Consider the following 22,517-nt stretch of genomic DNA (forward strand, 5'->3'; position numbering starts at 1 on the left):
GAGACTCACGTTCTCTCGCGAGCCCGCGACCGCCGCCGGGCGCGCGCGGGGAGGTGTCGGCTGGGCGGAGTCTTGTGGTCACGTGACCTCCATCGGGGCCGGGCGCCTCCGCCCGGGGCAGGCACCTGGGGAGCCGGACTTTCGGTTGCCCTTGAATTGGCTGCACCCACTTAGGTGCAGAAGGGCTACTTCCGATGGCCCGGGCGGCCGGAGACCAGGTCGCGGGCGGTGCCCTTTGGGCTCCCCAGCCGTTCCCGCCGTTCTTACTCCTGGTTACTCCCCGCCGCCGGCTGTCACGTAATTTCGAAGTCTTTGGTTCGAAGTTATACAAACAGCGAGCGCGAGCTTGGAAAGTTTTTGGTGCATTTTCTTAAAGTGGGTTCCTTGACATCCCAGAACTGTGACCAGACGTCATCCATCCTCCTCCAGCCCCACCCGCAGCTCCCTTTGTCATTCTCAGACCTTGCCGTTCCTCTGAGATGTGCCAGGAGCGATTGTCGATGTTTCGTTGATGTGGGTTTCCACCCGAGCTGCCGCGCTGAAATCTGGACAGTAGCTGCCGGAGGGTGAGGTCATGGTGAAAATCCCCCTTCACCGGACACTGTGATGCAGGCTCTTCCCTAGAAGGAAGCAGATAAGCAAACAGACCGAGGACAAGAGCCGGCAAATTTTAGGTTTCCTGCCAGATTGCAGAGGATATGACCAGCCGAGGGACTTTTTTTCTATCTTAGTAGCGGATTCAGGCCAGGACACCTGAAGGGCTGCCAGGAGACAAGCGACAAGTGACAGCTGGCTTGGCAGAGAGACTGCATCGCAAGGACCCCGGAAGCCGACTTCTTCTCTCTTAGTATTCTAGTTTAAAGTGGAAAAAGGCATTTGGGTCGGTCTCTGTTTATGGCAGGGCAGCCCTAATGCTCCTTGATTGGGGCTTCTGGGGCTCAGAAACTTCTGTGTCAGGCACTGAGGTGAGAAGGAGGTCAGCAGTCTGAGCGGCTCATGAACACGTTTAAATTTAAAAATCAGTGCTAATCAGTTTACTGGCCGGGTTGGGTTAATGGCTGAGGAGCCTCATGACTCGGTAAATTGGCTGCAGTAAACAATACCTACAGTAGGATTACCTCCTGTTGTCCTGGCCGAGCCCACAGGGGTGGATAAGCTACAATATACAAAGTAGGGTCAGTTCAACTCCAGTATCTGTGGATTGATAGGGTCAGAAGCACTAGGCCATGCCTTCAGGCAGAATCGATGGTAAAAGTCCACCCGGGATGCAAGATATCTCTGTAGCCTCAGCTAGTGTTTGGGAAGTTCTGTTCTCCAACCATGAGAGGACAGACCTCTGCCCAGGACAGGGATATAGCATTGGCCCCCAAACACCCATTTCTATGTGGACTTCAGATGCTAATTTGAATTCTACAAAAGCAGGAAGAGAGAAGCCTATCAGTTAGTTAGTTAACATCTTTTTTTCTTTTTCCAGTAGTGTGTGCAACATAATTGGAGAACCAAGGATCTCTAGGAGGCAGGAAGGTATTCCCGCCCTGCCAGTTCATGTTGTGACATGTAGACCAGCAGAGAAAGTTGTTCCAAGCCCTGCCTGTAACCTTCTGTTGGAACGAGCTTGGCTCAGATCAAGCCCAGCTGCTCTAATCAGTGTTTCTGAAAAAAAGAGACCTCTTTGGGCCCAGCCTGGAGTCTGGCTGCAGTTGTCCAACTGCTTCTAACTGTCTGGTCATCAAGCCACCTTGAAAACATGAGCATTAAAATGAGCTAGAGGTTTGGTGACTCCTCGGAAAGTTAAACATAACAATTGCCCTATGACCCAGCAATTCCACTCCCAGGTATATACCCAAAAGAAATGAAAAGAGGCGTTCAAAGAAAAAAATGTACACCTGTGTTCATGGCAGCACTATTCAGAAGAGCCCAAAGGGGTGAACAACTCATAGATCCATCAATGGATGGATGGATAAACAAAATGTAGTGTACCCATGCAACGCAATTATTCAGCCATAAAAGCAAATGAAGTACTAACACGTGCTACAATGTGGATGAACCCTGAAAACATTAATGCTACATGAAAAAGCCGGTCACAAAAGGCCACACAGGTAAGGCTCCATTGATATGAAATGCCCAGAATAGACAAATCCATAGAAACAGCAGATTAGTAGTTGCCAGGGGCAGGGGGAGGGGGGAACAGGGAGTGACTGCTTAATGGGTATATGGGCTTTCCTTTTGGGGTGATGAAGATGTTTAGGAACTAGATAGCGGTGATGGTTCATTCACAGAACATTGGGAATGAACTAAATGCCCCCAAATTATACACTTTGAAATGGTCAAATGATGAATTTAATGTTATGTAAATTTCACCACAATAAAAAAAAATGAAGTAGGGAAAACAATAGTTTCCATAAAAGTCTTTGGATTCATTTAACATTGTGCAATATTCAGTGAATAGAAGTGTGATTATGGTTTTTGGGGTTTTTTTTTTGGCCGTGCAGCTTGTGGAATCTTAGTTCCCTGACCAGGGATTGAACCTGGGCCCTTGGCAGTGAAAGCACAGAGTCCTAACCACTGGACGGCCAGTGAATTCCCTGATGATGATTATTTTAAAGTAGTGCTAACAGTTTAAATTATTTGCACCAGAAGCAAATCCACTCTAGCTGTTGCTTCAGGTTACGTTGTAATGATATTAGTGATATTCTAATTTTCAGATAGTTTCATAACCAAAAATAAATTCTGAACTTTTTAAGGGAATATAGAGTTTTTTGGTTGGAATTGGATTGGCTGGCTACTCCATTTTCAATAGACCCAGATGTGAATTCATTGGAAACATCTGTATTAGCCAGTTAATCCATATGCAAATGAGGGGTTCAGATGCCCAGAGGAGCTGTGATAAAATGATTAAACAGTTAATTAGTGGCAGTGCTCTTTTCTTTCTGGAAACTCTAAGTCTAGTGGCAAACAGTCTTGCTAGATAAATAATGAAGGTGTGACTAAAATTGTAGAAATGCATTTCCAGATGGCTTTTCTACTCTAATGTGGGCACCTTATGAAGGATCCTTTCTAGCAATACTGTCGATTTCTGAAATCTACTATTTGTTTTTTTTTTTTTTTTTTTTGGCTGTGCTGCTTGGCTTGCAGATCTCAGCTCCCCAACCGGGGGTTGAGCCGTGCCCCCTAGAGTGGAAGCACGGAGTCCTAACCACTGGACCACCAGGGAACTCCAACCATTTGTAACTTGCTGTGGGAACTGAAAGAAAGTTTTCCTATCTTATAGTCACAGTTTTTAAAAAAGTGGCATTACTTAGCCCGTTTACCAAACTCCATGCCAAATAACTTCGGGCTGTTTACAAAAATCAGTATTTTCCACAAAGGACAAAAATTTGTCACCCTCAGACATGTTCGAAAGAATGCGCCAGAGGCTCTAGGAACAATTCCAAAAGAAGAGTTAAAAACAAAAATGTTTTTTTTGGAATGATGGGACATATAATTTAAATAAGTGTATCACCTGCCAAGGTGACTACTCACTACTCAGGACAGGACCCCACCCATTTAAATATGTTTATTTAAAAATCAGTCACATTACTGGATGGTGAAACCATGTGTTAATTTTCTAATAAGGATGACGACATATCCACGGTTCTCGTTACTGTACTGTCTTCTGTCTCATCATCAGTGTTACAAATAGGTGGGTTCTAATTCTTTCTTACAGGTAAAACAGGCATGGGTTTTTCATATCTTCCTTTCTGTCCCAGGAAAGGAAGGGAATTCTCTAGTCCTCCCATAATACAAATCCCTTACAGTTGTGTGTGTGTGTGTGTGTGTGTGTGTGTGTGTGTGTAATGTTTTAACTGCCGCAAAGCACTTTGACCTACTTGATCTCATTCTCTGCTCACAATAGCCTGACAGGAACACCCAGCATTAAGGTCACTCCCAGAGCAGGAGGAAACTGAGGGAAGAAAGGTCTGAGTGATGTACTACGCACAGCCTCCCTCAGCCTGGCTACTTGCAGAGCCAGAACTAAGAAATCCCCCCTTTTGACTCTGAACTCAGGGCTCTTTCTGATATGCCGAAAAGCGGTAGTTCCCCGAGTGCCCAAGTGTATGAAGATCACATTTAAGGAACAAACAGTTAAGTTTGTTTGTTTATTTGTTGGGTGGTTGCTTGGTCTGTTTTTCCAGCCCCTTTCGGGCTAACTGCCACCTCAAAGTTTACCCGCTTTTAGGCTGATTCTACTAAGATGTTCTCTGATGGAGTTCAGGCTCTGGTTTGTAAAATGTTCCAGGTGGTTGATGTAGAAATAAGAAAAGAGAACCCACGCTGCTGGCAATATTTACATGGTGGCGGAAGCCCCAGATGTTCCCTTAACGTGCGTTCCATATGAAAAGGCAACTTCTTTTGTTATGAAATGCAGTGGTGCCCCTACCAGAATAAGCCTCTCATGGGGAAAGTTTTGTATGAAATGCAGCATGTGGAATTGCATTGTCAGTGGGTTTTGTTGCTGTTGTTATTAAAGGAGAACATGATTTTAATTACTGGTCGTGTTTTTCTCAGCCTCCGAGAAAGATCCGTGAGCTGGTGTTGACAAGCTGTGACCTCACTCAGCTTCTCCAAAGTCAAAAGCCTGTGTCTGAAAGACACACACCAGCTCTCGTAGAAACCCTTACACCTTGCTTACTACATCGGACGCATTTATGGGCAGTCTATTTATATAACACTCAACACAAGGCTTTGGTTGGAAATCTGAAGCTCTTTCTGGGAAACTCAAAACATCCTAGCTCAATCTCTCACCTTTCTTTTCCCTTACAGCTTTTCAAGGTGAGGATGACTTTATATGTTTTATTGCCTGTAAATGGGCTGCCCCTTGCCAGTAACAGGTAAAGGTCCTCTAACATAAGCTCTGTTTCTCCAAAGAAGTTTAAGTGTGCAAAATCTCAGCTGATTCCTCTAAATTAACATCCTCTGCCCCCAGTCCAGCTGCTGCATTTTTTTTTTTTTTTCCCCTCGGAACATGGAGTAGCAGGAACCACGATCCTGGCTAGCTGGCTAGCCGGGCATCATCACACGTCATGGCCTATAGACCTAGCATTTGCCTCAGTATAAATGCCAGGACGTGTTGACCATCGTGCAGTAAGGGCTCACCCAGGGGCACTGAGAAACAGTCCACGTTGCCTTTGTCAGACTATGACAGCCTGGCTATCCCTGGAGCAAATAATGTCATCGACGTATCTGTCTCCAAACTCCTGTGTCAGGTGCTAAGGAAAAGGAGGGCTAGCTCAGGGCAGGACTCAGGGAAAGGAACCCACTGCTGAATCAGAATCACAGTCAGAGGTCTGGAAAATGAGCGCCGGCCCCAGAGGTCCTTCTCTCGCTTCAGCTGCTGCCTGTACCCTGGCCGTGGGAGGGTCATGCCAGACCCACACACGAGAAAATGGAGAGGAGATAAAAGCAAGAGGGAGCATCTCTGTGTGTGGCAAGCGGTTTTGTACTGTGATTCCTTTCCCTTTTTCTGCTAATACACAGAATGGTAATAGGAAAAAGTCCCTCAAGCAGCGAGTTGAGGTCATCTGCTTTTCCGGTTAAACCACACGAAGCACATCAGATTGTTTGCTAGTCGTTTCGTTTCCCAGAGAGGGTGCAGAGTACGGGAACTTGGGGAGAACTCAGTTAACGTATCCGAGCCTTGCCTCCCTATCTGTAAAATGGGAGTATCGATACCTAAAGATATGTCCTGAGGATTAAAGTATAGAACAAATGCACTCCATCTCAGCCCATACAGGAGAGATTCAGTTTTAGATTATTTGAGGACGAAGCTACCAAACTTCTTTAAAAACCTTCTGAAGGTTTAGCAATATTGTGCTGGTCAGAACGTCGTCCCAGGTATTTCCTGAGCTCTCCCTTCTATGGTTGAAACATCTCTCTTCTAGAGAACCATATTCAATATCCTATGATAAACCATAATAGAAAAGAATATATGTAAAAAAATGTGTATATATGTATAACTGAATCACTTTGCTGTATAGCAGTAACTAACACAACATTGTAAATCAACTGCCTTCAATAAAAGGAAAAAAGAAAGAAAGAAAGAAGAGAACAAAAAAAAAATCTCTTCTCTTTCCTGTGCTCAGATTCACTCACAGACGCTGATGTCTCTCTTCCCCAACAGGGTCTGTTGATAACAACAGTGAGAAAAATACACGCATATTGGATGTTGTCCCCCAAATCTGAACTCTGAAGTAGGGCGGGGTTTATTCATTTTCAACAGCACCGGAGGTGTCAGGTAAGGAATCACCTCAACCAGAGGGCAGAGGTTCCAGTGGAGATGTCAGCACAGTGCATTCAGAGCATGGGCTCTGTCTTCTAATCTGTAAAGTGGGTGCAATAATCTCAGCGTATTTGGGGGGAGTTATATAAAATGACAGAGCAGGCTTTTAGTCTGTGTCACCATGTTTCCTTCAGTCAAAAGTATTTGCTTGGGCTTCCCTGGTGGCGCAGTGGTTGAGAGTCCGCCTGCCGATGCAGGGGACGCGGGTTCGTGCCCCGGTCCGGGAAGATCCCACGTGCCGCGGAGCGGCTGGGCCCGTGAGCCATGGCCGCTGACCTGCGCGTCTGGAGCCAGTGCTCCGCAACGGGAGAGGCCACAACAGTGAGAGGCCTGCATACCACAAAAAAAAAAAAAAAAAAGTATTTGCTTGTCCAACTGATAAAGCAACAGCTGCGTCATCAAGGTCATGGGGATGAGGAGATGCCTCAGCCCACACACCATGCTCTGTGCACACCCCTCCCTACAGCCTCCATTGGAGGGGTGGGTGCATTTAGGTGGGGGGGAGCACAGGCTATGGGTGGGTCCCTTGGCCTCACCCTGTGAGTAGGGACTGCAGCAGAAGAGCGTCAGAGCAGGACCTTCTAAAGCACAGGTCGGGGGCAAGGGGGCTTCTCTTGCCTGGAGCTAGGGCAGTACTGGCTGGGAGCGTATAATGAGATACCATCTAAATTGCCCCATTTTACAGACATGGGGCCTAAACTAGACCTCAAAAACCTCCAACTCCCCAGGCCCTTGAACTGGGTCCCCCCGGGGAAACCTATGAATGCTCGGCCGAAACACTGCGTAGAAGTCATCCCTTAGCCAGGCCCTGGCCGGGGACTTCCGCTCCTCTGGCAGGGGCATCGCCATCCTTCCCAAGGCCACCCTGGGCAAGAGATCAAAGAGTGCTCTGTGCGACAGCAGACACACCGCGCGCTTTGGCCCAACCTCAGTTCTTCCCTTACCCTGGATTTCTGCTCAGGGCCTGAGGGGAAGCAAAGGAAGTGACCCCAAGTTAAACCCAGCTCCAAGGGGACATGGGGTTCCGTGGGACCACCTCAGGCAGGATGTGAGGCCCTTCAAGCAAAACCTCACCCACCATCCCCCATCCCAGTCTTGGTCCCAGTGAACTGTAACTGTCCCCTCCCTCACCCACTGCACCAGAATGTGGCCCCGAGACAAGGGACACAGCCAACTTCCCTGGTACCTTCAGCATCGAAGCAGGTGATTTAAATCAGTAGAGGCACCACCTGCTGCTCCCAGATTGTTTTCCTGCATTTCTGAGGGCTGCCAGCTGGACTTGCAGCCCTCCAGGACTGGAGGGTCGTGTGCGGTGACTAGAGGGACTCATGGCTCAGCCCCGCTTGTCAGAAGCAGGGTCCCAGATCGCGCTACGTGCTCTAACTTGGCACTGCCAAACACTACCACATTACGAGTTGTTAAGTGACTTGAACTAGCTGAAGGGTGTGCACGGGGTGGGGTGATTGGGACACACCGTCACACTCTGCACATCGATCAAGTGGCCTGCTCGCAGCCGGCAAGCAGGATGGCAGGGTTTGCCTGTGTGGGCCAGGAGAAACTAGAACTTGAGCCCTCGCCCTTCTCAGCAGCAGATCCTTCGTGGCTGCCCACGCCTATCAGACATGAGCTGGGGCTGCAAAGAGCAGCAGCGAGAGGCAGGCAGGGGTGGGATCAAATCCCAGCTTTGCTGCTTCACTCATCTACCATGAGAATCCTGGCAAAACCCACCTGAACTCTCAGAGCTTCATTTCTGTTATCTGAAAGATGGAGCTAATTATGCCCATACCTCACGGAGTTGCTGAGGGGGCTCAGTATGATGGTAACATGTAAAGTGCCTGACAGAGTGCCTTGCCTCTGACACCACATAGGTGTCAGATAATGTAGCGTTTGCTGCTAGGTGTTGGGGATTGAAGGTGGTCAATGATTTTGTTATATAAATATGGAGATTTAAAAAAAATACAAAGTTGTGTATGCTAAGTTTTAAATGTACTCACTGCTTCAGGAATCTAGAGTTTTGAACATGGCTGTTTAATAAAAATATAATGCAAGCCACAGACGTAATTTTAAACTTTCTAGTAGCCACATTCGAAAAAAAAAGTGAAATTGATTTTCACGATAGAGTTTATTGAACCCACTATATCCAAAATATTTCAACACGTAATCAACATACGGATTATTACAGACATATCTTACATTCTAATATATTGGACCAAGTCTTCAAAATCCAGTGTATGTTTTTACACTTGCAGCGATCTCAACTCAGATGCTAATTTTTCATTGAGGACATCTGGCCTGTATTTAGACTTCATACAATTTACAGTTGAAAAAATAGAGTCACAAAACCAAATTGTTCCCAACAGACGTAAACATTTCCCAGTACCTGAGTCGAATTTTTTTTCAGTCTTTACATTTAAATTAATTAAAATTTAAATAAAATTTAAAATTAAGTTCCTCGGTGTCACGAGCCACATTTGAAGTGCTCAAAAGCTACTTGGAGCTAGTGGCTGTTTCCTGGGCCAAACCATGGGAGGTGCACGGAAGCCCGGAATGATTGTTTGCAGAGAAAGGAAGGGCATTGCAGGCAGGTGCCCGGCATGTGCCCAGGACACCGTGGGAGCCGTCGGTTTGATCAGAATCAGCCAGGTTAGGTGGACGAGGCATGGTGGTGTCAGGTCACAATGCTGAGATTTTATTCCGTCGCTGAGTAGAAAGCACAGTAACACTCTTGAGCAGGGGGCGGGCGCCACGTGCAGTTTTAGTCTGATGCACCTGGTGCTGGTGCCCGTGAGGGGACGAGAGAGAGGGGGCCCAAGCCAGGAAGAGCAGCTTGGAGGTGGCTGCGGTAATTCAGGTGTGTAGTGACAGTACCTGGCTGGCGTGAGAGTGAACAGAACCGTCCGGAGACTCCTCAGAGGCAGCCTCCACAGGACTTGGAAAGCCACGAGCCTCTGTAGTGTGAGGGCAAGGACAGAGGCAGACATGCTAGGAGGCTTGGGGACCGTGTGCCCGCTTGGGAGACTGGCTTGACCCTGAGAGGTTTAAGGAACCAGGGTGCTTCTGCCCGTCAGAAAGCGACTGCCCGAGACAGATGCCTGAGCCCAGGCCCAGGAGACTGTTGTTTTTTTTTTTTTATGGTTTGTTTTTTTTTAAGCAAATATATAATTTATAGCATCCACTCCACCCTCTGAATCACACGGTGACCCTGGACTTTGCCCAGAGTCTCTGAGATTGTGAAAGACACTCCTTAATTCTAGGGAACTCCTTGAGGTGCTGGGTCCAGGCTGGAGCTGAATTAAAGACTTCAGAAGTTGGAGGAAAAGTCAAGGCTGCAATGGCTCCCTGGCTAGTTTTTCACCCCCCTCACACCCTCCCTGGGAAAGCATGACTTGTTTTTTTGGGTTTTTTTACATCTTTACTGGAGTATAATTGCTTTACAATGGTGTGTTAGTTTCTGCTTTATAACAAAGTGAATCAGTTATACATATACATATGTTCCCATATCCCCTCCCTCTTGCGTCTCCCTCCCACCCCTCTAGGTGGTCACAAAGCACCGAGCTGATCTCCCTGTGCTATGCGGCTGCTTCCCACTAGCTATCTACCTTACGTTTGGTAGTGTATATATGTACATGCCACTCTCTCACTTTGTCACAGCTTACCCTTCCCCCTCCCCATATCCTCAAGTCCATTCTCTAGTAGGTCTGTGTCTTTATTCCTGTCTTACCCCTAGGTTCTTCATGACCTTTATTTTTTTCTTAGATTCCATATATATGTGTTAGCATACGGTATTTGTCTTTCTCTTTCTGACTTACTTCACTCTGTATGACAGACTCTAGGTCCATCCACCTCATTACAAATAGCTCAATTTCGTTTCTTTTTATGGCTGAGTAATATTCCATTGTATATATGTGCCACATCTTCTTTATCCATTCATCCGATGATGGACACTTAGGTTGTTTCCATCTCCGAGCTATTGTAAATAGAGCTGCAATGAACATTTTGGTACATGACTCTTTTTGAATTATGGTTTTCTCAGGGTATATGCCCAGTAGTGGGATTGCTGGGTCATGTGGTAGTTCTATTTGTAGTTTTTTGTTTGTTTGTTTTTGTTTTTACGGTACGCGGGCCTCTCACTGTTGTGCCTCTCCCGTTGCGGAGCACAGGCTCCGGACGCGCAGGCTCAGCGGCCATGGCTCACGGGCCCAGCCATTCCGCGGCATGTGGGATCTTCCCGGACCGGGGCACGAACCCGCGTCCCCTGCATCGGCAGGCGGACTCTCAACCACTGCGCCACCAGGGAAGCCCTATTTGTAGTTTTTTAAGGAACCTCCATACTGTTCTCCATAGTGGCTGTACCAATTCACATTCACACCAGCAGTGCAAGAGTGTTCCCTTTTCTCCACACCCTCTCCAGCATTTATTGTTTCTAGATTTTTTGATGATGGCCATTCTGACTGGTGTGAGATGATATCTCATTGTAGTTTTGATTTGCATTTCTCTAATGATCAATGATGTTGAGCATTCTTTCATGTGTTTGTTGGCAGTCTGTATATCTTCTTTGGAGAAATGTCTATTTAGGTCTTCTGCCCATTTTTGGATTGGGTTGTTTGGTTTTTTGTTACTGAGCTGCATGAGCTGCTTATAAATTTTGGAGATTAACCCTTTGTCAGTTGCTTCATTTGCAAATATTTTCTCCCATTCTGAGGGTTGTCTTTTGGTCTTGTTTATGATTTCCTTTGCTGTGCCAAAGCTTTGAAGTTTCATTAGGTCCCATTTGTTTATTTTTGTTTTTATTTCCATTTCTCTAGGAGGTGGGTCAAAAAGGATCTTGCTGTGATTTATGTCATAGAGTGTTCTGCCTATGTTTTCCTCTAAGAGTTTGATAGTTCCTGGCCTTACATTTAGGTCTTTAATCCATTTTGAGCTTATTTTTGTGTATGGTGTTAGTATGCAGAAAATTATAAGACATTGATGAAAGAAATTAAAGATGATACAAATAGATGGAGAGATATACCATGTTCTTGGATTGGAAGAATCAACATCGTGAAAATGACTCTACTACCCAAAGCAATCTACAGATTCAATGCAACCCCTATCAAACTACCACTGGCGTTTTTCACAGAACTAGAACAAAAAATTTCACAATTTGTACGGAAACGCAAAAGACCCCAAATAGCCAAAGCAATCTTGAGAACGAAAAATGGAGCTGGAGGAATCAGGCTCCCTGACTTAAGACTACACTACAAAGCTACAGTCATCAAGACGGTATGGTACTGGCACAAAAACGAAAGATAGGTCAGTGGAACAGGATAGAAAGCCCAGAGATACACCCACGCACCTATGGACACCTTATCTTTGAAAGCATGACTTCTAACGTGACTTGAGGCTTTGCTATGTTGTAAGGGAAAGGACAGCTCCCCGACCTAACCACGCCCCCTCCACGCCCCCTCCAAGCCCTCCTCCACGCCCCCCCGGGCCCCCCAATCCTCCTGTGGCCTGAGTCACCGTGATGTCCAGTCTCCTCCGGCGATGGCCCAGGTCGAAAGCAAGCCTGTGGTTGCTGGCACGTGGGGAGGGACTGACCTATAGAGGGTGAAGCCAGCCCAGCACTGCCTGGTCTGGACACGTGGGGAGTGTCTGCATGGGCCGGGCACTGTGCCGCGTGTTGTGGGGTACGAAGGGGAGGGCGTTTACGGGAAGGTTGCAGTGGGCGAGGCCAAGTGGCCAACTAGCCATCACAGTGCTAAGTGGGGAACAGGGACAGCTGATGTGTTAGAGCACATCTACCAGCCTGGGAGCTCGGCTGGGGCCTCGGAAAGCAGGTGAATGGGATCTGAATTGTTTTGAAAGAAGGGAAAGGGAAGAGGGAGAACGGGAAGGTGGGCGTTCTGAGCTTTTCTTATTGTCCTGATGAATGAACCTAACTGGAGGGGTTGCAGGTAGTTCTGTGCAGGACACAAAGGGGACACGTACGTGACCGTCATGGCCCCAGTGTGTGCAGAGCGGTCCTCTTCCCCAGCCGCATCCAAGCAGCTTTGCACTCACGGGCTGGTTGGGGCTGGGCAGGCAGTTCCTCCAGGCACTGGCTGGGCACCAGCTGTGGGTTCTTCTAGGTCAGGCGGCTCGAGGATGCAGTTTGTATAAACTGCAGGCATGGCCCGAGCACTGTGTAAACATAGACTATCTCCCACTCCAACGTTTCCTTTGGGGAGGCTCCCTCTCCAGCTGGGATGCTCGATTCCAACTTTCTTATCAACTTGCGCTTCCTACCCTGATATAAGGAAGCTATTAAAGTCTGGTTCCTGGTATTGCCTTGACCCCCCAGGCCATGCTTGCATTGAAGTGAATGCCCCCTTAGAGGAGAACATTCTTCACCTTTGAGAATTCTTTAGCCTCAAATGTCCCACATCAAACAAGCCTGCAAGCATTTTGAAAATGTTTCTCCAAAGCCTTATGCCCTTAACGTTTACTTTCTACTCCAGCTAGTTTATGCCTATTTACTTGGCTTTTGCGACTCTCCTTGGCAAAAGGCAGCCCAGGCTGCCTCTCTCACCCTATTTCTGGAGTTTTTTCCTTACCAGTGTTAGTCTCCTTTTTACTATCCCTTAAATAAATCCCGTTCACCTCTTTTAAAATTTTCCTCCTACTTCCCCTGTCTCCCCTTTGCCCTTCTGATTATCAAAGTCCTACCCTCCTCTCTGTCCAAGTGCCAGAGAAACAAGGAATTTGAGGAAAAAGAAGTGGCGGCGGACACCCCTCAAGATCTAGCTGTAAAAACAACACGCATTGCCTAAGCCCTCTTACCTTCATTTTTCTCCCTCTCATCTGAACTCCTATGGAAGTTATAGTCTCTGCCACACAATTTAGGACGTGGTGGTGGTCAGCCTCCAATGCGTCTCTACTCCAGGTGTTCACACGCTTGTGTAGCCCCTCCCCAAATGAACAGGGTCAACCCGCATAGCTAGTAGGTTATTGTGGCTCAATAAAAAACAATAAGAGACACTGTGGCTTCTGCCTCTCTTGGATTATTTTGCAGGCAAGGATCCAGCTGCCATATTGTGAGGACCCTCAAGCAGCCCCACGCAGGGGTCCACGTGGGAAAGAACTGAGGCCACTGCCAACGGCCAGCACCAACTTGCCAGCCTCGTGAGTGAGCCATCCGGGAAGCAGATCCTAGTCAAGCCCCAGGTAATGGCTTGTCTGCAGCCTCTTGAGAGATCCTGAGTTAGGACCAGGCAGCTGTAAGTGGCTGCCGAACTCCTGACCCACAGAGACTAATAATAAGTGAGATAATAAATGTTTCTTGTTGTATTAAGCTGCTAAGTTCTGGAGTGATTAGTTATACAGACATAGAAAACTAATTCAGGACGTAAAAATAAAAATGATAGTAATCATAATAGTAGTAGCAATTAATATTACTGAGTGTTTCAAAAATGCCAGGCACTGCTTAGCACTTTATATATAATACCTCACTTAACAGTATAGTCAATCATAATCATCACCACCACAGTTAACACGGGTTAAGTGCTGCACGCATATTCTATTCAGTCAATGAAGTGGGTACGGTGATTAGTATCATTCCCATCTTACTTTTAAAGAACTTGAGACACAGAGAGGTTGAGTCACGTGTCCAGGGCGCACACAGCTTGGATGTGGCAGAGCTGGGACTGGAACCCAGTCTGGCTCTAAAGCCTGCGCCCCCAACCCCTCTTCCCTACACCGTTTGTGCTGGTCTGTGTGAGTCTTGGTTCTCTGATACAAGCTGACTCTTTTTTTCGTGACTGTGCCTTTTGCCTTTGATTCCCCACCACAGTGTGAAGATAATAAGGCTCAATAAATGCTTAAGGATCTATGGGATCCCCACTCAGCGCTCAGTCATTCAACCAGTCGGGGTGGCACTTACCACTTGTAAATACGGCAACGAACTTATCACATGTAAATACGGTAACGTCCTTATCACATGTAAATACGGTAACGTCCTTATCACATGTAAATACGGTAAAGCTTTTTCCAGGCGGGAGCACAACTGCTGTCACACCGAGAGACCAAGACGAGGGCTCTGTATAGCCCGTGTGGGGATGTGACCTGAGGCCACTCATGTTCCTCGACCCTCCACGCTTCTGTTCCACCCATCGGGGTACTTTGCCCCGACTGTGGCCCTGGGAACATGGAAAGCATCTTGCATTTACCTGTCAGACGCTGGCTTGGAGAAGCTCTGACAGCCAACAGGTCACTTGAAAGCGCAGTTGCTCATGTCCCACATCAACATCCGCCCCCTCCGGCCCCACCTTGGGTCTGGGAGTCCGGGAGGTGAGAGCTTGGGAGAAAAGAGGCTGTGGGTCTCCTGCAAAACTGTGGGATCCTGCCAGGGGCTGCTGGCAGGAGCCTGATAGAACAGGAAACCCTCCCCAGAGTAAAGGTCCTTTGTGTCCTGTTGCTCCAGTGTGGACCTGACGGATGACTCAACAACTGCTTTACAAATTCATTTTACCAAACACCTGGGGAGCTCCTCCTAGGAGCAGAGCCCCAGACCAGAAAGATGAATACAACAGGGTCCCTGCTTCCCGAGTGCTAACAGCGAGCGATGAATACTGACTGAATATATAATTCAGACCTCTTTCAAGGCCCGGGGGGGGAGGGGCAATGGCGAGATGGTGGGGGGATAGGGGGATGGGGAATTGGGGTTGGGAGGAGGCCAGTTGCCAGGCCCCAGTTTTCACATGAGAGCATGATGCTCAGGCCTGCTTAAATGTTAACCTGCTGGCCTGCCCAGCCTCTTGCCTCTGGAAGCAAGATGCCAGGCTGGATGGAAAGAGCTGTTTCTACATCTGTTCCAAGGGCTTCCTGGAAACACAGAAGAACGGAAAAGAAAGCCCAGGCCCTTGAGTCCCAGCCTGCTTCTCTCCAGGGAGCTGTGAGTCACCCTTGGGAAATAGTGTGAAGAGCCCACCAGAGCATCCCGAAATTTCACCTGATGGTCTTGACCGTGGCATGGCCTCCCCAGCTGTCTGACCTTCCCAGGGCTGCTGCTGTAACAAAGTACCAACACTGGGTGACTTCAAACAATGGAAATGCACTGTCTCCATTCTGGGGGCTACGCGTCCTAATTCAAGTGTGGCCAGGGCCACGCTCTCTCTGACGGCTCTAGGGGAGGATCCTTCTTTGCTTCTTCCAGCATCTGGTGTTTGCCAGCACTCTGGGCACCCCTTGCTTGTACACGCATCACTCCGCTCCCATGGCCATCGTCTTCCTTCTGTCCAAATTTCCCCTTTTTATAAAGACGCCAGTCATATTGGGTTAGGGTCCATCTGACCTCATTTTAATTTGATTTTCTCTGTACAGACCGTGTTTCCTAATAAGGTCACATTCTCAAGTAGTGGGTGTCAGGACTTGGGCATATCTTTTTTTTTTTTTTAATATGCTCAATGTGATTCTTTTTTAAAAAATTAATTAATTTTATTTATTTTTGGCTGTGTTAGGTGTTCGTTGCTGCGCACGAGCTTTTTTTTTCTTCTCTAGTTGTGGTGAGCAGGGGCTAGCTACTCTTCGTTGCAGCGCACAGGCTTCTCACTGCAGTGACTTCTCTCGTTGGGAGCACGGGCTCTAGGCGCGCAGGCTTCAGTAGTTGTGGCACGCGGGCTCAGTAGTTGTGGCGCACGGGCTTAGTTGCTCCACGGCATGTGGGATCTTCCTGGACCAGCGCTTGAACCCGTGTCCCCTGCGTTGGCAGGCGGATTCTTAACCACTGTGCCACCAGGGAAGCCCTTGGGCATAACTTCTTTGGGGACACAATTGGACTCATATCACTGGTCTCACCAGGCTATTCTTGGCAAGCCCAGTAGCCAAGGGAGAAGGGGACAGGGAGACAGGGACAGAGACAGACAGGATGGAGCAGGGTCAAGAAGGAGATAGCAGGAAACAGACTCAAGTGCACACACATGACCTATATGGGAATAGAATCTAAAAGAGAGTGGGTATGTATGTACAGGCATAGCTGATTCACTGTGCTGTAGAGCAGAAACTGACGCAACATTGTAAATCAACTCTACTCCAATAAAAATTAATTTAAAAGAAAAAGAGCACACACAGCTGGAGGTGGTGGCCTTCAACAGGAGAAATGATCCCTTACCCTCTGGCAGAATCCTCCAGCCGCGTTGCCTACAGAAACAGGGGTGGAGGTCTGGTCGGGCACTGGGGAAGAGCGCTAGCGTGGGGAAGGGTGGCAGAGGGATCCGCCAAGTTCAAGGGGGGACGTGTAGTTTGAGGACTCAAGTGAGCTGGCAGCCTCGGTGACAAGGCTGACGGGTGTCACAGCCGGGCTTTCCTCAGCTTCCCTTATGCTCTTGCATGTAGGTTTCCGCTCGCCTGGGGGATGTGCGGGCACGTCTGTGGGCGGCAGGGCCCACGAGGCTCTGAGAAGTCAGTTCACCTGCTGACCTGGGGCCCTGTGAAGGAGGTGGGAAGCGTGGCCGCCGGGGCCCGGTGTCCCGAGGGGCTGGGCGGGGCGTGCCCTGGCCTTTCCGGGCCTGGAGAGGGGAGCGAGGGAGGGAGAGCCGGAGGGCCCGGAAGCCGGCTCGCAGGGCCAGAAGCTGGAATCCAGTATTTGGAGGCTGCACATTTCTGGGTGAGGACAAGGTCCAGGGTGTGGCTCTGGGGGGTGGGGGGTGGCCGGAACGAAGGGGCAGCAGGGGTCCTTGGGGGTCTGTGAGGTGGAGAAGTGCGATGGGTCACCCAGGGGCCTGAGCACAAGAGGCTGGACACAGGGAAGACACCTGGCGGCCATGCCTGGTACCTGCGTGGCTGGAAAGAGGCGGAGCTGGGTGGCGCGCGCCCCCGAGGAGAGGGGCCTGTACGTCTGAGCGCGGGCGTGTCCGGCGGAGCTAGGAGGGGCCTCTGGGCCGGGCTGGGCCGGGCAGGTGGGGAGCCCCTAGGAAGTGGCCCCTCGAGGGCTGCTGCCTTTCAGTGTGGAGTTCTGGGGGGCGGAAGGCAGTTTGTTTAGGAAGGGGGTCCCATGGGGGCGCGGGTGGAGAGTGTGCGATGCCGAGGCAGGATGAGGGGTCTCGGGAAGCTGTCCCAGAGGGGCCAGGGTTCCCCGGAAGCTGTGTGTCACATGCAGGCACGAGCCAGCCCCAGCGAAGAGGAAGGAAGCGTGGCTCCGACCGGGGCGCAGGGGGCTTCGGGCCCGCAGCAACGGTCAAAGATGTGGACGTGCGGGCGGGGATTCAGGCCGAGGAGGAGCAAACCAGTTCAGCTAGGCAACTGGTTCGACGAGTGCCCAGGACAGAGCCGGCCGCCTGAAATGACCAAAGAACAGTGTGTTCGGGAGGGTGAGGGAGCACCAATGGCTGGAAAACTAGCGCAGATCCCGGGCCGGCCACGAGGGGGCGCCGGCTTCCTCCCGGAGGTACGGGATGCTAGCAGTCACCGCGGAAGATAACTTCTGAGTTTGGATCGAAAAAGAGAAAAAAGTTTGGTGTCTGCAGGGCAGCCTTGGCGTTGATCCTGGAAAAGCTGCCTACCCAAGAAGAGAAAGGAGACCAAAGGGTAGGACTGCTGCTTCCAAGGTCAAGGTGCTCACTACTGTCACTGGGGAAAGAGAGAGAAGAGGTGGAGAGGCGGGGAGAAGAGGGCAGGAACGGGAGGAGAGAGAGAAGCCGTGCTGAGATCCACACGGGGAGCAAAGAGAAGTAAGGGCGAGGGAGGCGGGGGCTGGAACTCCGCGTCTAAAGAAAGAAAGTGAAACTGGTGGATGTGGAACGGAATCCTCGCAGGTGCCTCTGCTTTCATTTCCTTCGCCTTCCTGCATCAGTCAGCTTCCTGAGCCCTTCCAGAGGGGCTCTTCCCAGGAAAGTCAGAGCCCGAAGGCAGCCGGGTGGGAACTGGAAAATCCCTGACTTGGGAAAGTCACAGTTGGAAGGACGTGGAAATAACACTTTTCTTTCTGATAGGGGCTAAGTTGGAGACCTGAGCTTCGTCTGAGGGTCAAACGGGCCCGCGGAAGCCACAGCGAGACAGGATCTCCCACCTGGTCCAGGGCAGGGCTCCTCGGGGTGGGCAACGCAAAAGAGATGCCGCCTGGATGGGAAGGCGCGGGGGGGGCGGGGCCGGGGAGCAGCAGCCCGGAGGGGAGAGGAGCCTTCTCCGTTCAGCTACGCCTCGCCTCCTGCATCTTTATTCCACAGACATTTACGCCACACTTCACGGGGCGGGGGTGGGGGTGGGGTGGGGGGGGCGTTGCAATGCAGTATAGCAGTTACGCTGTGGACTTTGGTGCTGCACTGCTAGGCCGGAATCCTACCTCTGCTACTTCCTAGTTCTGTGCCAGGCCTCACGGGGCCTCTAGGTTCTCCCCTGAACGGTGGGCAGGGTATCCAGTTGACATGAAGATTGTCTTTAAAAAACACACCAGCGCCGGGCTCACGATAGCTTGGCCCTATGAGTTTTGTTGTCATTATCATTATCATCATCTGGAAGGTTTCCGGGGGGGGGGGTTCCGGCACTCCAGGAACAGAAAGGCCCTGTGCCACCTCATGTAAAGTGATTGCAATGACATGTCCGTGCATCCAAGGACAGGCAGCAAAATCAATGGACAGCAGGGCCTATGAGAGCTGAAGAGACAGAAACGGAGACTCCTGGGCCCCGGGGTCCCTCATTTCTGTTCTCTGTGAGTCTTTCTGCATCTCCTTCTCTCACATATTGACGAAAAGCCTCCTCTACCCCAAGTGCTGGAAATAGCAATGTGGATAAGAGAACCAGGTCCCTGCCCTCATGGGGCTGAGGGTCCGGTTAGGAAGACAGACAGACGGTACCGAGAGACTCACGTAATGATCAACCATGTTGGAGCACTTGCCAGATTTTCTTCCTTTTGAAGGCTGAATAATATTCCATTATATGCATGTATTACGTTTAATTGACCCATTCATCCATTGGTGGACGTTTGGGTTGTTTCCACCTTTGGGCTACTGTGACTGACACTACTATGAAAGTTGGGTGTGGGGGCCTTGCCTGGTGGCGCAGTGGTTGAGAGTCTGCCTGCCAATGCAGGGGACACGGGTTCGAGCCCTGGTCTGGGAAGATCCCACATGCCGCGGAGTAACTGGGCCTGTGAGCCACAACTACTGAGCCTGCGCGTCTGGAGCCTGTGCTCCGCAACAAGAGAGGCCGCGATAGTGAGAGGCCCGCGCATTGCGCTGAAGAGTGGCCCCCGCTCGCCGCAACTAGAGAAAGCCCTCGCACAGAAACGAAGACCCAACGCAGCCATAAATAAATAAATAATAAAAATAAAGAAATTCCCTTAAAAAAAGAAAAAAAGAAAGTTGGGTGTGCAAATCCAACCTTTTCCTTTTACAAGTGAAAAGAATTATAGTTGTGGAAAGTTGACCAAGAAGAGGCAGAGTTGAAGGACCTAACCCAGTCTGGGGAGGGAGTCAGGGAAGGTTTTCGGCTGAGGAAGTGACGTTTTGGCTGGAACCCCAAACATGAGAAGTGAGCCAGGTGCAAAAGTAAATGGAGCTCTTTCCCTTCGGCGCGGTGAGTAGTCGGCGGTCGTGGCTCGTGCGGTGCCCTTGCCGTTTCTCTCCTCTAGTCCAAGGCCTGTCTTCGACTGCTCTTTCGATCTTGTATGTTTTGTTGCAGCCGCTGAAGATCTTGCTGTCGCCATGGGCCGCCGCCCCGCCCGCTGTTACCGGTATCGCAGGAACAAGCCATACCCCAAGTCTCGCTTCTGCCGAGGTGTCCCTGATGCTGAGATCCGCATCTTTGACCTGGGGCGGAAGAAGGCAGGAGTGGATGCGCTCCCACTCTGTGGCCACGTGGTGTCGGATGAATGTGAGCAGCTCTCCTCTGAAGCCCTGGAGGCTGCCCGTATCTGTGCCAGCAAGTACATGGTGAAAAGCTGCGGCAAAGATGGTTTTCACATCCGAGTGCGGCTCCACCCCTTCCACGTCATCCGCATCAACAAGATGTTGTCCTGTGCTGGAGCTGATAGGCTCCAGACGGGTATGCGTGGTGCCTTTGGAAAGCCCCAGGGCACAGTGGCCAGGGTCCACATTGGCCAGGTCATAATGTCCATCCGCACCAAGCTGCAGAACGAGGAGCATGTGATTGAGGCCCTCCGCAGGGCCAAGTTCAAGTTCCCTGGCCGCCAGAAGATCCACATCTCCAAGAAGTGGGGATTTACTAAGTTTAATGCAGATGAGTTTGAAAACATGGTGGCAGAAAAGCGGCTCATTCCGGATGGCTGTGGGGTCAAGTACATCCCTAATCGTGGCCCCCTGGACAAATGGCGGGCCCTGCACTCGTGAGAGCCTTGGCGCCCCCTCCCCACCTATGGCCACTAATAAACTCTACTTTCTTCAAAAAAAAAAAAAAAAGTAAATGAAGAAGAGTTTTGGCCACACGTGACAGCCCTGGGACAGAAGGAGGCTTGGGTTGTTCTAGGAATGGAAAGGGGGCCGGTGTGGCAGGGGCATAGTGAAGAAGGGGGCGACGGGCAGGGTGCACCTGAGGGGTCTCGCAGCACTCATTACAGACGGGCTTTTTCCTAAGAGCCTGGTGGACAACAGAAGCCCTCGAAGCAGAAGAGTAAAATGTCCAGATATGGAGTTAAAACAAAAAATGGCTCCTGTCGCAGTGGGAGGAGTGAATTGGAGTTTGGCCAGGTAAGGGGTCAGGAGAGAGCACCACCCCCTTAGACAGCGTCATAGTTGCCCAGGCAAGCAGCGCTGGTGGCCCCAGTCCGCCCTTTTCCGTCCTACCTCCCCAGTCACTCACACTTCTTTTCCCAGATTAGCTATTATCAAAATTTAAAAAATTCACTTCTCTCTATTTCCAGATTTTCAGTAGTGAGCATATATTTATAGTGGGAGAAAGAGACTTGTAAAAGCAAAGGCGTCAATATTATGAAGCAGAATCCACCTGACTCCTGTTTAAGGGAGGTAGAATGTGATTTCTTATGGGGGACAGAGGCTGGGACAGTATGGCCCTATTTGTCTTTGTTAGCGTCTAGCAAGTGTTTCCGGGAAATTTCCGCCCTGGACTCACTGCAGGGACTCTACTCCTTAGGATGGTGGGGATGGAGGGAAACATTCCTTATTGGGGGGGATGAACTGGGGGTGAATAGGAGGTCTCACTTAGCTCAGATGATTCTGTGTGAAATTCCTGCAGTCCTGGCAGCCAGCCACCTCCCTCCATTCCTCCCCGCTTCCTCCTTCCCTCACTTGCTCAAGCATCTCACCTGGAAGTTATGTGGATGCAGGGGGGAGAGAGGAGATCTCAAGTTGCAGGAATGAGACATCCTTTTACTTCCCAGCCGAGCTGATCAATTTAGATGGACAGGCGTGATCTAATCAATTGTCTTGTAAGGAAAGCAAGGTGTTCATCAAATTCGAATACATTTTCACCACACTGTTCTCCCTCTCACACGTTATCTTGGGCTCAAATTAAACAGTGTAGATTGGACAAATATTTGGATAAATACAGTCACTTATCTTGAAGACCCTTGAGATTGTACACTTCTTTCCTTTCTCCCCCACCTTGTCTCTCCCACTCATTACTCATATAATTTATGTAATTAATTTATATCCCAAGTCATTCCAAAAAGGAGTTGTTGTGGCTTACCAAATGACAAAACCCAGATAATAAAACCGATGATATACGAACTCAAATAGGAAAACAGATTGGAGAAAAACATTAAAAACCAAAAGTTCATTCCAGTTACTCCAAGGGACCCTAATGCCAGATTTGAAGTGTTTTGCTGATCAGGGTGAAAAAGGAAACTGGATACACATCTCTCTTGATCAGAGAAAAGGATACATTGTGATTTTCTTTTTCAGGGAAGACTTAGCTTTTCTTGGTGCTAAACTTGGAAAGAAATTTCTCCTACAGTACCTGGTAGAGAGACAGAATGGACACTATCTTGACAACCGTTGGGGGTCAAGTCAGAATTTTTTTCTAAAAGAAATTCATATGACTTATTCCAATAATGACTTTTGGTAATAGTCAAAATCCCTGACACTGCAGATTTACCCAGAGATGCTGATTCGGTGTGGGCATTTGAAAGCACACTGGAGGAAGCTCAGACTGCCAAGAACTTTTGGAGGCAAAGGCTATTTTCTAATGTATTAGCCATTCTTTTATTTTGCATCTTTGAAAATGGAAACATTATGTCACCAGTGTTGTCCTCCAAATCATTATGATTTTT

The 22,517-nt window shown here is 49.3% G+C and overlaps 1 protein-coding gene and 1 long non-coding RNA gene across 2 annotated transcripts; both read left to right on the forward strand.

Annotated features, from left to right (window-relative positions):
* The first annotated feature begins 112 nt into the window (after window positions 1–112).
* Window positions 113–13,599, forward strand: LOC132511174 (uncharacterized). Its single transcript, XR_009537541.1, has 3 exons — window positions 113–2,099; window positions 6,161–6,274; window positions 13,353–13,599. It is a non-coding gene; the product is annotated as an uncharacterized LOC132511174 (long non-coding RNA).
* A 6,246-nt stretch (window positions 13,600–19,845) lies between these two features.
* Window positions 19,846–20,691, forward strand: LOC132510808 (large ribosomal subunit protein uL16-like). Its single transcript, XM_060133204.1, has one exon. The coding sequence runs from the start codon at window positions 19,975–19,977 to the stop codon at window positions 20,617–20,619; it is 645 nt and encodes a 214-aa protein (XP_059989187.1). The 5' UTR covers window positions 19,846–19,974; the 3' UTR covers window positions 20,620–20,691.
* The last annotated feature ends 1,826 nt before the right edge of the window (window positions 20,692–22,517 follow it).

Source organism: Lagenorhynchus albirostris, chromosome 20 (genome assembly GCF_949774975.1).
Source record: "Lagenorhynchus albirostris chromosome 20, mLagAlb1.1, whole genome shotgun sequence".
In the NCBI taxonomy this organism is placed as follows: domain Eukaryota; kingdom Metazoa; phylum Chordata; class Mammalia; order Artiodactyla; family Delphinidae; genus Lagenorhynchus; species Lagenorhynchus albirostris.

What these genes read in the sequence shown, in the direction of transcription:
- LOC132510808 (XM_060133204.1), top strand. Translation starts at nt 19,975, where the DNA reads ATGGGCCGCCGCCCCGCCCGCTGTTACCGGTATCGCAGGAACAAGCCA.